The 16,311-nt window shown below is 41.7% G+C and overlaps 1 protein-coding gene across 1 annotated transcript; it reads right to left on the bottom strand.

Annotated features, from left to right (window-relative positions):
* Window positions 1–1,723: 1,723 nt before the first annotated feature.
* Window positions 1,724–15,860, bottom strand: LOC124131313. The gene is made up of 9 exons (XM_046494507.2): window positions 15,732–15,860; window positions 14,079–14,324; window positions 10,087–10,218; window positions 7,934–8,346; window positions 5,458–6,538; window positions 5,088–5,253; window positions 4,447–4,727; window positions 3,488–3,673; window positions 1,724–2,753 (listed from the first exon to the last, which is right to left on the bottom strand). The coding sequence occupies exons 2-9, from the start codon at window positions 14,262–14,264 to the stop codon at window positions 2,025–2,027; spliced, it is 3,174 nt and encodes a 1,057-aa protein (XP_046350463.2). The 5' UTR covers window positions 14,265–14,324; window positions 15,732–15,860; the 3' UTR covers window positions 1,724–2,024.
* Window positions 15,861–16,311: the final 451 nt, after the last annotated feature.

Raw genomic sequence — 16,311 nt, 5'->3', positions numbered from 1 at the left:
CTTTACCAGCTGGGCTACACAGCCCAATAGTTACATAGAAAAAATACAGATACATATACTGTATAGTAATGTATATCTATGTTTATGTATGAATATCACAGCATCGCGTGGGCAGCAGAGGAACCAGTCTCAAGACCTTCACAGATGCTAATGATACATAGTAGCCTTACCCGTGAAGATGCGGGGAAGAATAGGTTCTCAGCAATCCATGCTTGCTGTAAAAGGCGATTATGCTTGTCGTCAGAGGTGACTAACGGGATCGGGTGGTCAGGCTCGTTGACTTGGTTGATGCAAGTCATCGATCCCAATTGCGTGGATCGATGCTCATGGTGTCAATCACTGGATTGTCTGGTCCAGACTCAGCTATTTACAGACCGCCGTCACATAGCCGGAATATTGCTGAGTGCGTTGTTAAACAACAAAAGAAACAAAACACAGCAGCCTAGTGGTAAAAGCATTCCCTCGTCTCGCCGAAGGTCCGGGTTCGAGTCCTCACATAGATACAATGGGTGAAGCTCGATTCTGGTGTCATACCAGCTGCTGTGATATGATTGGAATATCATTAAAAGCGGAGTAAAACCAAACGAATTCACTTTAATGAAGATCTTCCACTGTACAATAGAAGCGCACATAAAGCGTTAAGGGCGATATGTGTATCGATTTACCCAGCGGTACTTCAGTGAGGAACCAGCTCAAAAATAAATAGTTGGATATATTCTCGGCACTCAAACAAATAGTAAAACTATGCAATAATTATCAAAGAAAATCAATTCAAGAATAGACTGTACTGTAGGATCGTGGGGTGGCTTGTGGTGTGGTTGGTAGTGTGTTCGCTTGCCATCAGAAAACAAGGGTTCGATTCCCTGTCTTCGGCAAAGTTTTATTATTGTTAAAATATGTGTACTTCCTCACTCACTCACTCACTCACTCACGCACTCCGTGTGATAACAAGGGTATATCGACCCGTCACAAAGATCCGGGTCAGAATTAACGGTATCGAGTGGTCAGGCTCTGTGACTTAGCTGACTTATGTCATCGTATCCAAATTGCGGCGTTTAACATCAAACAAACGAGCGTGTATGGACTCTAGAAACAGCGATAAACAGGAAACATCTGACGGGTTTATTTCTGTAAAATATCACAGACGACTTGACAGTAAAGTAAAATGTTATATAAATTGCACAAAATATTTTAACTCACTACAAACTGCCTAACACGAGCAATAATTATCAAAATATATAACATATCCTTGTTAAACATGAATACTGTTACGAATAAATTTAGTAAATATATACTAAATATAACATCACATAAATACATGATGCATAAAACCCATGAGACTGCTGCAATGCCAAGGCACACATGTGTGGACGGAATAAATAAATAAATAATAATTAATGTCAACAAAACAACATTACACAACATGAACGTGGCTGCTTATATTGTATTCACTTCATTTAAAGCCCTTGATATATTGAACAGAAGTTTATTATAAAAATGACAGCGTCTTCAAACAATGAAGGCTTAATGAATAATACAACAAGGAAACTCAACAATTAAACAGAACGTAACTGGCAAAATAATGATATCAACACTGCGAATAAGTATGCAGGAATTGTTAAATAACAGTATTATACAGAATATTTTCTAAACTCAAACAATAATAACTTAGTCACACAGCAGTAATAACTTAGTTTGATCATAACTAGTTTTCCTCATTTTGGCTAAACATGAACTATATTAAACATGAGAATGTGATTAACTGCACTAAGCAACATCCTGGCCACACAACACACAGACACAGACACACGCACGCACGCTGGCACGCACGCACGCACGCACGCACGCAAGCACGCACGCACACGCATACACACACTGGAACTCAAAGGCAATGAGGAAGCAATTCGTTTGACTGCTGGTATGCATTCCCCTGTAACTATTTTCGTAAACAAGAACCTATAATTATCAGATGATTATTTACATATGAAATCTAGTTCTGGATATGAAATAATAATTTTTTAACTCTAAAACTGATCTACTTTACGACATTGCCCACACAGAAAAAGGAAACCATTTCTGTGCGGTGGCTGACATCGAGAACAAGAGTCTTTGTTATCCCCATCATTGAAAGCTACAGCTTCATCTTCGGAATGACCCTGATCTTGGCTTTCGTGTTCACCAAGGACTTGGTTTCCTGTAGAACTCGCACGAGTAAAATCAAAAAAAAGATCGTATACAATCTCACTTGCCGCCGCAACATCATCGCCATCATCAACAACATCATTGGAACCTACAGCCTCACCCTCAGAATGACTCTGATCTTGGTGTTCATCTTCACCACCAACTCTGTTTCCTGTAGAACTCGAGCTTGTAAAATCAACAAACTCAGTCGAAATGTTCCTTGCCGAGGCAAAATCATCCTGGTCCGTATCTGACTTTGACCTTTCACTTCTTGTGGACGTTCTTGACCTTGACTTTGTCTGGTATTGCAGAGAGCGACTGTTATCCCCATCATTGGAACCTACAGCCTCATCCCCAGAATGACCCTGAGCTTGGCTATCGTTTCCTCCACCGACTCCGTTTACTGTATAACTCGAGCTTGTAAAATCAACAAACTCAGTTGCCGTCGCAACGTTTGAATCACCTTCTAGACTTTTACCAGAATTCTCGAGATCAGCATGGTCGACATTGTTTGGATCTACCCCAGGCTGTGCCGAGTCGCCCCACTTGATCTTCCCAATTACGTCTTTGGCCTAATGTCGAAAATGAGAAGATGATCAGTCGATGGAGCTAGTTTGTACGTCACCACTTTTCATATGCTAAGTTTGGAGATCGATAATCCTCAATCTAGCCCAATACAGAGGCTCCATGTTTGACAAATTTAGTCAATAACGCCCAAAACCTGGTATCCTTGTGGAATCCTGATATATTCCATCCTCATCAACTGACGTATATAAATACACGTAGCAATGTGAGAACTGTCACTTTCACATGTTACACCCGTCCTCGACTATCTATTGTCTACTATTCTACTATTACCCGGACCCATTCTCAACAACCGCGTCGTTTGGGATAATGACGTCTCCGTTTCCCTTACCAGTAACTTCCCACAGACTTCCCCGTTTAATCCAGTCGGACACAAAAAGAAGTGAATGGTTCCAGTACGTTTGCCATTAAAAAAATGGAGATACAAAATAATAGATATCGACGAAGCGTTACACCATCAAATACCCGTGAAGATCCTGTTTACAATTGGTTTTCAGCAACCCATGCTGGTCTCAAGAGGCGACTAACGGGATCAAGAGGTCAGGCTCGCTGATTTGGTTGATACATGTCATCCTATCCTGATTGCGAAGATCAATGCTCATGATGCCAGTCACTGGATTGTCTGGTCCAGACTCGATTATTTACAGACCGCTGTCATATAGCTGGAATATTGCTGAGTGCAGCGTTAAACAACAAACAAACACCATCGAACCAAACCTACCCATCTATGTATGACCGCCGCTCCCGCACTAGCCTCCCAGACCTGGTCCAGGGAATGCTTGGACAAGATGGCATCTGCTTCCGTAAGCCGGTCGTGGCTCACCCGTTCCGGGTGGAACCTCTCTATACAGTTCAGGATGCTGGCCTTACCTGTCCGGCTGAGGGTGCTACGGATATACTTCCATTCCTGGAGAATAGCAAGGGGGTATCTTTAATGTAGGATTGTTATTGTAGTCTATCTTAAAGGCTTATATGCATGTACAAAATCAAATGTTTCTTGGTGATATGATGGTGAGATTTGTTATTTTAGTTTAATTAAATTAATTAAGACACTTAAAATCACTACATGCAACCATGTTTGATGGTATTTTGTTACTCTTCATAATAAATCCTGCATTGTGGACTGCATTGGGTGTGGGTTGTGTGAAAACTTGAAACTAACAGGTCAGATGGAAACTTGAAATGATGAATAATATATGAAACCGTCCATATACGTGAATTATATGGGGTGGGGTAAAATGGGGTTTAACGTTGCGTTCAAAATTATTGCACTCAAATAGCGACGTTCGTGCACGCGTGTGTGGCTGCTTGTACTAGACTGTACCAATGCGCTTTTAAAGTGCTAGCCCACTGAAATACCATGCCGCAATCTAACATGAAAACCCCACTCAGACAAAGTATACTGACTCCGAGCCGACCAGTCCTTGTTTTAGCCCCTTAGTGCCGAGCGCCAGGCAGGGTAACGACGAGTACTATCTTTTAACGTATTTTGGTATGACGCGGTCGGGAATCGAACACCCGATCTCCGGACAGACGCTCTACCACCAGACCACGGAGGTAGTCACGTGGATTATGAAAATGTACTGCCTCACTGCGCAACATTTATGCTTTTTTTTATGGGATTTATGCTTCGGCTCGGTACCAAATGCCGCTTGCTACACATAAATCATCTGGACATACGTATAGATTTGATCTTCTCTCGCCCAGAAGTAGAAGGACTGCCACCATGACGTCATATATGATGGGACTTGGCTCCATGTAGCCCCTTATCTCCAGCAACAGTGATTGGTTGAGAGTGAGCACGTGGTTTCTGTAGGTCGCAGTGCGTTGTAGATGATGGAGATGAGCCTTAGCCACCCGGATGTAACTCTTAAGCTCCTCAACGTGTTTGGAAGTCTCGGCATCGTATATGGTCATCTCAAGGTTTGGGACGAAGTCCCTCTGTATGGCATCAAGCAGATCTGGAAGGTAGGAAAGGGAAGTGTGTTAGTTAGGTGAATTTAACGGTAATTTCAACAGTATTTTAATCATCACGGCTTATTGTGTGAGGAAAACCAACGGCAGAGACAATATAAGTGATACGGACCATAGACGTTTACAACTGAGCCAAAACACCAATGTTTGTAATAGGCGGATTCTGGCACGACTCATCCACTAAATATACATGTAGGTATCGCAACTTCATGACAAGTACATAGACAAGCTAGTGGTCAGAGTTCGATGTCACGCTATCAACCGGGCCTGAATAATTCTGTTTTCGGGTTTTAAGGTTGATGCCGACTATAATCTCCCCTGTGATTGAAATCCACGTGAATACTGACTGGTCTTTAGCCTGAGGTACGCTAGTATGTCCTCCGCCCTGTCCAGCTCCCCGGTGTCTGCGTGGACGAACATGGTGTACTCGTTCATCGCCTTGACCAGCTGACCTTCCGTCCCGGATCTCATGGCCGCCTCAAGCATGTTCTTCAGGCGTCGGTCTCGGGCTCGCTGGGAAACATATACACTGGCTATACTCATCAGTTATCTTTTCAAATATATGGAATTCAATGTTAAAACTGACGCCTCGTCCTTAGGGATATACACACAAACATCAATTAAGAGAAGTATTTGAAAGACAAAGTTGTTACTGCATGCAACGTCATTTGAAAGCGCCACGTGTCTGTACGAAATTATTTTTAATAATAGTAATACCTCCTTCTGCAAAGGCACCGGTTGACCTTTCACAATGAAATTGCACACGTTGACAAAACCCTTTCCGTTTTCCTTTTTGGACCTAGCGTTGACTCTCAAGCAGAGTTCCTCGCCACTTGGTAGAACCACCAACAATATTGCTTTGTTGTCTTTGTGAACAAAATCAGGGACTGGTACTGGATTCGAAGTCTTGGAAGATATCAGATTCGCTTGGAGCTCTGCAGTTGGCGCTATCTTGAACATGAAATTGACTTTACGATGCTCATTCGTACATGCTATTCCCCCTTTGTGAGATATTGGAATCACCCCAATCTTGACGCCGAGTTCACTTTGTCCCCACCCAATGGCAGGAGAGAGGGGTGTGGGTAGCCATGTTGGAGCCGGTTCCTCACAGTCAACCTGGAGCTGACATAGTAAAGGTGCTCGATCAACCTCGGTATCCACGTGTTTCACATGACCGCCATAAATCCTTAGATTGTACACTCCTCGCTTCTTGAAACACAAGCGGAATGAATATGTGGACTCCATCTTGAACATAAACACACATCTCCTGAGTGAATCTGTATCCATGACAACGGACTCAGCTGAAGGAATCTCCTTCTCTGCTATGTGATAGTACAGCTGAGGCTGGTTTCCTTCGGGGAAGTCTATATCGACTCTAGCTTTACCTTGGGATGTTTTCAGGATGCCGTCTTTGTCCTTGGACAAGCTGAGACCCAGTTTAAAGAAATGCCTGGTGAAGTATGGCATCAGCTGAAACCGACCACTGGGAACTGGCTTCTTCAAAAGCTGCCATTTCGGGTTATCTGGCAGACAACTTGTTATAAGTTCTTCAGGATTTGTAAGGAAGTAATAATCATCAAACGCATATTTCAGTGTGGGGTTCTCCATCACTATCTCATCTTTCACTCGTGATGCCTCCACTGTGGTGTGGATGATGCTCCAGTGTGGGTGGATCAACCGCCACACCCCGTTCAGGTACACGGAGTTCCAGACACCCCTGGGACGCATGTTCCCATTCACCTCATACCAGTCTGGCTTGCACTGGCCTCGGATTACAACGCACTTGATACCCGCTTTTCTGGAACAAAAAGGATGCAATACTCTTTACGACAATGTAGGTTCCTAATACTGGTCACACAGGCCATTAAACCCGTAGAATAGGTCTTCAGCAACCATTGCTTGACGTAAAAGGTGACTAAGCGTGTCGTAAGAGGCGACTAACAGGATCGGGTGGTCAGGCTCGCTGATCCCAATCATGTGGATCGATGCTCATGATGTCAATCACTGGATTGTCTGGTCCAGACTCGATTATTTACAGAGTGCGGCGTTAAACAACAAACAAACAAACAAACATGCATGCCTTCAGATTGGTCACTTATTGCTCAGAGTCAATAATTGTAATAAACATATAACCTAGAAAAAGGTTAATCACAACCCCTTTTTTCATTTAACTTTTGGAAATAGCTACATATTACATGGATCTCATTATGATAAATATCTGAGATACCACCGATGTCTGCTGAAAGGTTACAGTGTACAAGTTTAGATAATATATATTTTATATAGAAATATCTCGTTACCGGTACTGTATTCATTTCCACCTGTATACGTTTGTGTTTCAGTCGTTGGCAGCTATACAGGTGTCTAAAGTTATGGGGTATGTTGTACATAATTGTTCGTTTGTTGTTTAACGCCACACTCAGCAATATTCCAGCTATATGACGCCTGTTTGTACATAATCGATTCTGATCTAGACAATCCAGTGACTGATATTATGAGCAACAATTTACACTTCCAGGGTACGTTAACACGCCATCGACCACAGAGCCTAACAACCCGATCCATTTGGCCGCATCTTACAACCAGCATAGGTTGAATCTATTCTAACCCGGAATCCCCATGGGTTACGTTATATACTACTCAAAAGACGTTTAAGAACACCCGATTTTTTCATAGGACTGTAGTTAAACTATCATAGCTGGTGGGCCTCCCATAGCCTTCCAATTGTGGGTTTCCTTATTTTGTTTCCAGCAGTATACATGAAAAATGGTTTGTCTCAGTGCGCATTATGATGTACTTCACAACCATAATTTATAAAGAAATTTATTAATTGAGTGAATATTTCATTTACGTGTTTCTTGTGGAGTAAACTGATATCGAGCCATGTTAACTTTAAACACTTAATTTTAAGTTATTAGTCACAGCCTTCAACTCATCATGACCGAGGAGAAATTACTTCGTCGGCAAGGACCAAAAGGTTACATGTAATGTGTGTTTATTGTATACAAATTCCTTTTGACTACTTTAGAGAAGAGTGATTAATGGTCTGTCCAGCGTAATTCATTTGATTATAAACAGTACACTTACAAGTCTGGATGTTTCTCCAACCGGTATGTAAGTTCCTTTCATTGGGTCAAAATAGAAAGAAACTGATACGAAAAATAAACATGTTTCCATGACACAAATATCTCACCTGCAACAGAACGCAAACATGATAGCCAGGTCAACCTGACCTTTATGAACAAGGTCAAGGTCTAATCCAGGAAAATGATCAATCGATTCTTTCGGGCGATGACGGCAATTGAGTAAACCGTTCATGTTAACATTTTCCTCCACATTGCCATCGTTGTCCGAATGCATATTAGCACTGTCTACAATTGTATCTTGACCTTGATTACTGACTTTAGTTTGGTTGTGACCTTGGGTAGAAATATGACCTTGGCCGCTGGCTTTAGTTTGACCTTGGCCCGTGATATTCTGCAGAGGTTGTACGTAGGCGCGGACGAGCCAGACGAGTATCGCCCTGACCTTGAAGAGGTCCTCCGTGGATTCCTGTGAGAGGTACTTGACGAGTTGATCGTAGGAATTAAGGACGTCTTTAGGAACCTGTTTGCAGGAAGTAAGAGTGATTATTGCATACGTTATAATAATGCACGGGTGATTGCTGTCAAACCATGGAATCAGCAAGCATTCGATAAGTCATTCAAAGAGATTTTATTTCTTAACGTTTATTGTAGAATTAACCACGGTGATGAAATGTCCGGTACATTATAGCAAATACGAATTATGACTTGGGGATTCTTGGGGAGAAAAGAGCCACGGTATATTTGTACACTTAAATGATGATGGCGGGTTATGAGCATCAAGCTCAGAGCAATGTTATAATTGACAGGTATCATTGCTATTAATTGACAGGTATCATTGCTATTAATTGACAGGTATCATTGCTATTAATTGACAGGTATCATTGATATTAAGTGACAGGCATCATTAATACTATTTGAAAGGTATCGTTAATACTAGACAGGTATCATTGATACTAATTGGCAGGTATCATTGATATTAATTGACAGGTTTTATTAATACTACCATTGATACATTGTTTAGTGTGATCGACATTTGATCATATAGAAGGAATTAAGCAAGATCTACTGTATTTATTTAAAATATATTTTGCCCTCATTCATAAAAAGGAGATTTTTGCATACGTTTTACTACTGTAAACACGCATTAATCTGTTAGTATCCGGAAGTAATATTCCTACGAATGAAAGGTACAATAAGATTAATATCTATTTGTGTTTATTCAGATTAATATTTATCTATTTGGGTCTATACAGATTAATATCTATTTGCGTATATATTGACGTCCTCAACAATAATCGTCCGGGAGGCGTCGATTCGGTTTTAACAGTGTCCGGATTAACGAGGTGTCATTGCGTATCAGTCTGTTACCTTGACTGGACAGGGCTACAGATGTCAACGCCTGTTTGGTATATGTGTTTATATTAACGACCAAGGACAATCTCCTAGAAGTGGAGTACACTCTCGTTTATCACGCTCATTTATTACACCATACAGCTCAAGTCGATATTGAGCTATATAAGTCAGTATAATGCAGGGTGATATAGGGTTTTATGTCGCGGTTTGACAATCGATGAATGCCTGTGTGGACATTACACACACTATTGACACAAACGTCTTGAGATCTCATGATGGACACGTTTTATTTCAATCTCACTTCAGATTTCTTAAGATATTTTTAAGAGATTTATGAATGTTGTATATGTTTTACAGGAAACAGATGTACCTACGGACGATGTATGAACAATGTCTTGGAGCAGGGTGAGTGAGTGAGTTGGGTTTTATACCCCTTTAAACACTAGTTTAGATATTATAGAGCGTTGGAGGAATATGACGCTCGGCCATGCTGCAGACATACCATGGATCATAATCAGTACGAATGTTAGATTTGAACACACAGTCAGTGGATTGAGGGACCTTAAAAACCCGATAGGGACATGAGGCGTGGGACGTTGTTCATATCAATCACTGGTTTGTGCGTGGGTTGAATATGTGCACGGGCATGGTGCAGACAAACCAAGGATCATAATCAGAACGAATGTTGGATTTGAACCCACAGTCAGTGAATCCAGGTGCCTTAAACGAGATGGCACCAGGTGTCCAGATGGACATGAGGCGTGGGACGTAGCTCATTATATCAACCACTGGTTTGTGCGGTCCAGATTCGACACACAGACCCAACTCGTAGCCATAAATGGTCCTGTCATATTGCTGAATGCGGCATTAAACAACAAACACTCATGAATCAGTGGAGCTTACTTACCCTGCTAGCCAGCCGGTCCGTCTTGGTGAAGTTCACGCCCCTGAGGTAGAGCCCCTTGCTGTAGGACGGTGGTTCCGGTGGAGGGTAGCTAGGGGGCATCTCCCTCAGACTGGCCACTGTTTCATTGGTAACCTTCAAAACATGTCAAGTATGTCGCACTTTCACTAGAATTTTCTTATTATATTTATATAGCAATGTTAACTAACTGCTTGGAATGTCCAACGTGCAAGAATGTATCAGACATATAACAATACTATGGTCGGGAAATACACTGCCGGGCAAAAGGAGGTATACATCCATGTTTGATGGTGGCTAAACATGACACAGAGGAAAAATGATTATTTGATAGTGATGTGTATGATACGGGAATCATGGTTGTGTTTGGGACTTTAAGTTTGCAGTGTTTCGGCGACTGTTTCCAGTCGAGTAGCTTTTTGATAACGTTTGTATTTGTTTCGTCAAATCCAGTTTTCAAGTGTATACTTTCTTTTGCCCGGCAGTTTACTTGAATGTCGCATCAGTATAGCTTGTGGCTATATAGCGTATGACTCCTCATGCACAATTCAACCTCGCCGCGAATACCTAAAAAAGTGCTGATGCGGCTTTAAGCAATAATCACTCACTCACTCACTCGCAATTCAGCTTATGTTGATAATTCATGAGTATGATGGCACTTTGTTTGTTTGTTTGTTTGTTGTTTACGCCACACTCAGCAATATTCCATCTATATGACGGCGGTCTGTAAATAATCGAGTCTGGACCAGACAATCCAGTGATTGACATCATGAGCATCTATCCACATAACTGGGATACGATAACATGCATCAACCAAGTCAGCGAGCCTGACCACCCGATCCCGTTAGTCGCCTCGACAAGCATAGTCACCTTTTACGGCAAGCATGGGTTGCTGAAGACCTATTCTACCCCGGTCGATGGCACTTAGTACTTGATTAGACATATGTGCAACCATGGGCCATTTCTGTCTGTAACCAAATGTCAATAAGTATAGGTGTGTTGGGTTTAACGGTGCTTTGATCAAAATGTCAGCTATATAACGGCGTGTCAGGACTATGTGAGAGAGAATCATGCCATGTTCATATCGAAAATAAGGCAGACGCTTTTTGACATGTACTTTCAAACATGGAGATCTACTGTAGATGTTTCTAGCAAATGCGAATATTATAGATATTTTAAAATGCAAATATGCGCAGAATTTTTTTTTAACTGATGTAAATATAAGAAAATGCAGAATATCATTAACACAATTTAGATGCAGCTCACACAGGTTAATGGTTGAAGTTGGCAGGCACAACAAAATACCCAAATGTTTAAGATTATGTAAACAATGTTCATTAAATGTTGTCGAAGATGAATTTCATTTTCTACTTGTATGTTGTAAATATGATAATTTAAGGAAAAAATATGTTGAACAGAAATACTATGTACATCCAAATAAATACAAGTTTATCTCTTTAATTTCACATTAGAGCAAAACGGCTTTACAAAATCTCTCTCTCTTTATATATCATGCCATGTTATTAAGAAATGAATCCTTGTAACATTCCTAACCGCTTCCACATTGTCATGTATTCTGTACTATGGGCCTGTGGCCTTACAGTTATATATGAATAAACTGATTGACTGATTCACTGAGAGGAAAGCAGATTTTGGACGTTTATCAGCTTGGTGAAACCAATGAACACGGGTACGATCACACCGAAACATGGATTCGAACCACGATCATTTTGTCCTGGGTCGGCTAAGGGCCATAACTGTACATACATGTAATGTATTACGACGCCTTAGTCGATTGGGCCGCCCGTGCCTACCTCCACCACTTAATCTCACATGACATATATATATAGGGACGTTATACGGCGCAAATCAACACTCACTCACAACACTCCTCTATTGTTGCTCACCAAAGATGTCCTTCCATACTTAGTGCATATATAAAGTTATTGTGACACAAATGTTACCTTGGGTACATACTGCACAGTTCTATCAATTTGATTTCTCAGTAATTCTAATTACATTGTATTCAATCTTTTGCAAGCCAACAATATCCTTTTTCGCTATCTTCGGCATATGACTTATCAACGGTTGGCCACCTGTAAGATATATGATTGTATTTACATGGCATACAATTTATGGTAATACGTTATCTCTAAGGATCAGGTATTTGTGGTTTGAATAAATATCACAACTGTAATCAAACCACACATACCTTATCTCAAGGGATAGCAATGTCAATATATCGTCATATCCGTTGTGTAGCTATATGGCATGGTGGCTTGAAAAGGAATCACCGCAGATACCCGAGATATTAGGAGCTAGTTTCAAAAGCAACATTTCCGCAGATTAATCTGAAGTGTGTTTTCATCTAGAAACAGTAACATTACTCTGCAGTCTGGAGGCAAGCAAAAGAAAACGCCTCTGTTATCGTCTACGTAAGTCTACCTTGTGAACTCTTGACAAACACATTTTCCCAGTGTGAAGGAATTGATAACTGCAATACCCCTATCCCAACCTCAAAACTCAATGTGGTCGTTGTCAATCCTGGAAACGACGGTTGGGTTTTAATGGGTTTTTAACAGTGTGGACGTAGCGCAGTTGATCGGTTAGGGCTCAGTCACATATTCAGGATATTTACTGCCGTCTTTGATAGGACCATTCCCGATTAAAATTTGTCAAAAGTCTAATCAAGATCCTGTGATTCGTGGCAGGAAATTCACAAACAATTAGATATTGTTCAGAAAGTGTCCCAAATCAAGTCGAATTCGTCCCGATTCTCCCGTTCTCAATCCAAATCTGATCCGATTTGTATCTTCCGCATGGTAGAAAACGACCAAATCTGTCCCGACAGCGTCCCGATTCTCCCGAATGCTACCCGACAGAGATCAGACAGTGACCGGACAGTGAACCGACAAAGACTGTTCGTATTCGGCAAGATCTGGACGCAATCTGGACTCAATCGGCAAGAAACGGCAATGAACTATTCATGCCCGTTCATCACGACAGTGTCCCGATCCACAGGACACCGTCCAGACAACACAGGACATTGTTACGATTTTGATCCGATACAGCAGAATCTGTCACGACATAGTCACGATTGTAATCAGACTAGACACAATCGGCTAAGTTTCCCGAATGTTACGGGACGCACCATACTGTCGGGAGTGCTTGGCCGACCTCTCTGGACCTTTCCCGATCCGTAGGACTGCGACTCAGACAATGATAGGACATTCCAGATCATTGAGGATAGTAATCCGACTTTTTCACTTTTGGGGTCATAGCGCTGTCTGATCTCAAACGGGAGCCATAATCGGCACTGTGTGAACCTGGCCTTTGCTTTGGGGTAGTCAATCGAGTTCGAGACCGGCAGATTGCCACAAAATCTGGCTGCATGTCTCCGTGAAATCTGACTACACGGCAAAAAGCTGTTCTCACGAGAAGATGAATGCAAATGTATAATGTCACAAACCTCACAATGTTGTGTAAATAAATATTCGTCGTAGTATTCATTGCAAACCATAACACAGACACATGCTCTAAACAAAGGCAGAATAGTTTTACCGCGCATGCACTGAAAATACCCGAGTCTTCCTTGAATGAAATAGTTTAAGTAATCCATTCGTCATGCACTATACATAGGTTTAAAACTGCTCGATTCCGATTACAGGTTGTTAGTAGGGTGTAAAAAGTCCTTGTTTTACATTAAAAAAGTATATATGCCGCGATCAATATCTTATTAATTTTTAAAATTAACAACTGTAGAACAATGCCATTTATTGTTGGAAGCCGAGCATAGCTATGGTGTTTCAGAGTAAAGGTCATTCATTACCGTACACGTTTTGTTCAGCTTTCGAAAATGTGCGCGTATGTCTTCCTCATTTCTCTTTAATAAAAACTCCAAATTTGACACAACTCGTCAGTTTATCATATCAATTCATTAAGCTATGGTTTTATCGTAAACATACATTAACCCTTACCTCTTCAATCTCTACCTTAACATGGTTTCCAGCGGTCTCCATTGTACCCTTCCTGCTCCTGGGGGTAGCAGACTTCGACCCTGGGGATGGATAAGGGTGAGGTTTCTTTTCTTCCTGCTTCTCCCGCTGATTGTCCTTACCCCCGGGGGTTGGGGAGACTGCTCCAGCACTGCTTGTACATCCCATCTTGTCTCTCTAACCCATGTCTCTCACAACCCGCGTGCTCGTTGACTGACGAGTGTGAGCCTGGTGATATTGTAATAACGGCTGTGAAGTGCCCTGGTACTCTTGAGTGCAAGATCTAACTTATTACAATCGCCGGAGGATTGTAAATCATAAAGTCGAGCAGGAATATTGCTCTGTTTGGCACTACGTGATATATTTAGTTACTCTATATCTCATTCTTGTTTAATGTGGAAATGAAATATCTAACACTTCGTTACATAAGAACTGGGGGTCAAAATGTTGATGTAAGATCATGGATACATTTCATTTGATATATTGGGTTAAGGCATGCAATAAGATTTCAAGTAGTTGTTCGTGTACGAAAGTCTTAATACACGAGTGCTGATAGTCAAGCGACTGGGCACTGTCCGTAACCTGAACTCCGTACACTGCGTACGAGAACAATTGCCGGCAGGTCGAATATCTGTGACTTATGCTAAGTTGTGAAGAAGAAAGTAACTGTAATCTAAAATTCAAGGACCTGAGTGTCGTAGAGTACGGAATATTGCTGTGAATATTGCATGGTCGGAATACCTTGCGACAATGAGCCGAGAAGCCCCGTATGCCCGCATATTGCACAATTTCTAATCTTGAATGCCAGCGAGTAATGTAATTTGATCAAGAACCGATTGCCTTTGAGCACATTTATTAGAACAGTTGGCCACCATTAAATGAGGTGAAGTGAAACGCGGTTTAACGTCGCGTCCAAGATTATTGCACATATATAGCGACGTGCATGCACGTGTGTGTGTGTGTGGCTGCTTGTACTAGTCCGGACTGATGCCGATTTATAGTGCTAGCCCACTGAGATACCATGCCGCAGTTTTAACATGAATACCCCACTCAGACACAGTATACTGACTCCGAGCCGACCAGTCCTTATTTTAGCCCCTTATGACGAGCGCCAGACAGGGTACCAACAAGTACCATCTATTAACGTCTTTTGGTATGACGCGGCCGGGGATCGAACCCCGGACCTTCCGCTCTCCGGGCGAACGCTCTACCACTAGACCACGGAGGCGGTCCACAATTAAATGAAAGAAAATGGTTACTAATTAATTACTTATTATAAAAATGATAGATATGGTTTTATATTAGTTTGCAATAACTCGTAATAAAGTGTACGATTTATGTTAGGCATGTAGTTTTGTCTTAATAGCTGTTAGGCCTTTAATAAAAATATTTCAAGGTCCCTTTCCACAAAGCGATGTTAGCGCTTAGCTTGTCGCACTGGATCCCATACTTTAAGTTTGACTGTCGTAGCGCTAAGATCGCTTTGCGAACGGCTCCCTGGAGAGAATGTATCCCTAATTGCCATTGTCTAAATGAAAACGGGTAACTTGGTGTTACTATTTAACTCTATCGGGAGATCTATTTCATAGCCCTATACATTGCCACCAAAATACATCATTTCAATTGCCTGTTTACCTGACAGAGAAGTTCCTAGTTTTTGGATCCCAATAACTGTGGTCCGACAAATGAATCAGGAGAGTGGCCGTCCGGTGGCAATGTTATTGTGACGTTAAATGTCTGTTGACGTCATGATATTGTGACGTCATGATCTCGACGTGTGCTTTTGCAATCTGCCAACAGAGGGCGCTGGCAAAACCATTCTTTTTTACGGGCTTGACGGAAACAGCCGAACGTGAGATTGGTGCTAGACTGGTTCCCGGACCCTCCGCTTGGTGTCGCTGCACTTGTTCCGCTTTCGAATCAGTCGCAGAAACGAACGGGAACCAGTCTAGATTGGTGCTGTAATACGCATTCGGGACCACCACCACCGTTGTTTCGAGGCAAGTCGCTCGTTGCGCAAAGGGGAGTGGCGATGAATGGTTTGTTCCATGTCAACCCTGTGCATAGACTAACATCCAGTCTTTAAAATGAAAATAGTTCACAGAAAAATACAACAGTTGTTGGTTTATCTTAATAAAATATAATAAAAAGGATCCCAGGGACTCTGTTCATTTTCAGACACTGCAGAAATCTAGACTTGCCAACTATTATAGAC

Source organism: Haliotis rufescens, unplaced genomic scaffold (assembly GCF_023055435.1).
Source record: "Haliotis rufescens isolate VD_foot unplaced genomic scaffold, xgHalRufe1.0.p SCAF_1, whole genome shotgun sequence".
Taxonomy (NCBI): Eukaryota; Metazoa; Mollusca; class Gastropoda; order Lepetellida; family Haliotidae; genus Haliotis; species Haliotis rufescens.
Note: the sequence above shows the minus strand (reverse complement) of the source record. Positions and strands in the feature narration are given on the sequence as shown.

Bases quoted from the DNA above. Each gene is read 5' to 3' on its own strand.
- LOC124131313 (XM_046494507.2), bottom strand. From the start codon at position 14,264: ATGGGATGTACAAGCAGTGCTGGAGCAGTCTCCCCAACCCCCGGGGGT. The intron at 10,219-14,078 runs GTAAGGGTTAAT...CATGTTTTGAAG, and splicing joins TTAAGGTAGAGATTGAAGAG to GTTACCAATGAAACAGTGGC. The intron at 6,539-7,933 runs GTGAGATATTTG...TTTTTGTTCCAG, and splicing joins ATGTTTGCGTTCTGTTGCAG to AAAAGCGGGTATCAAGTGCG.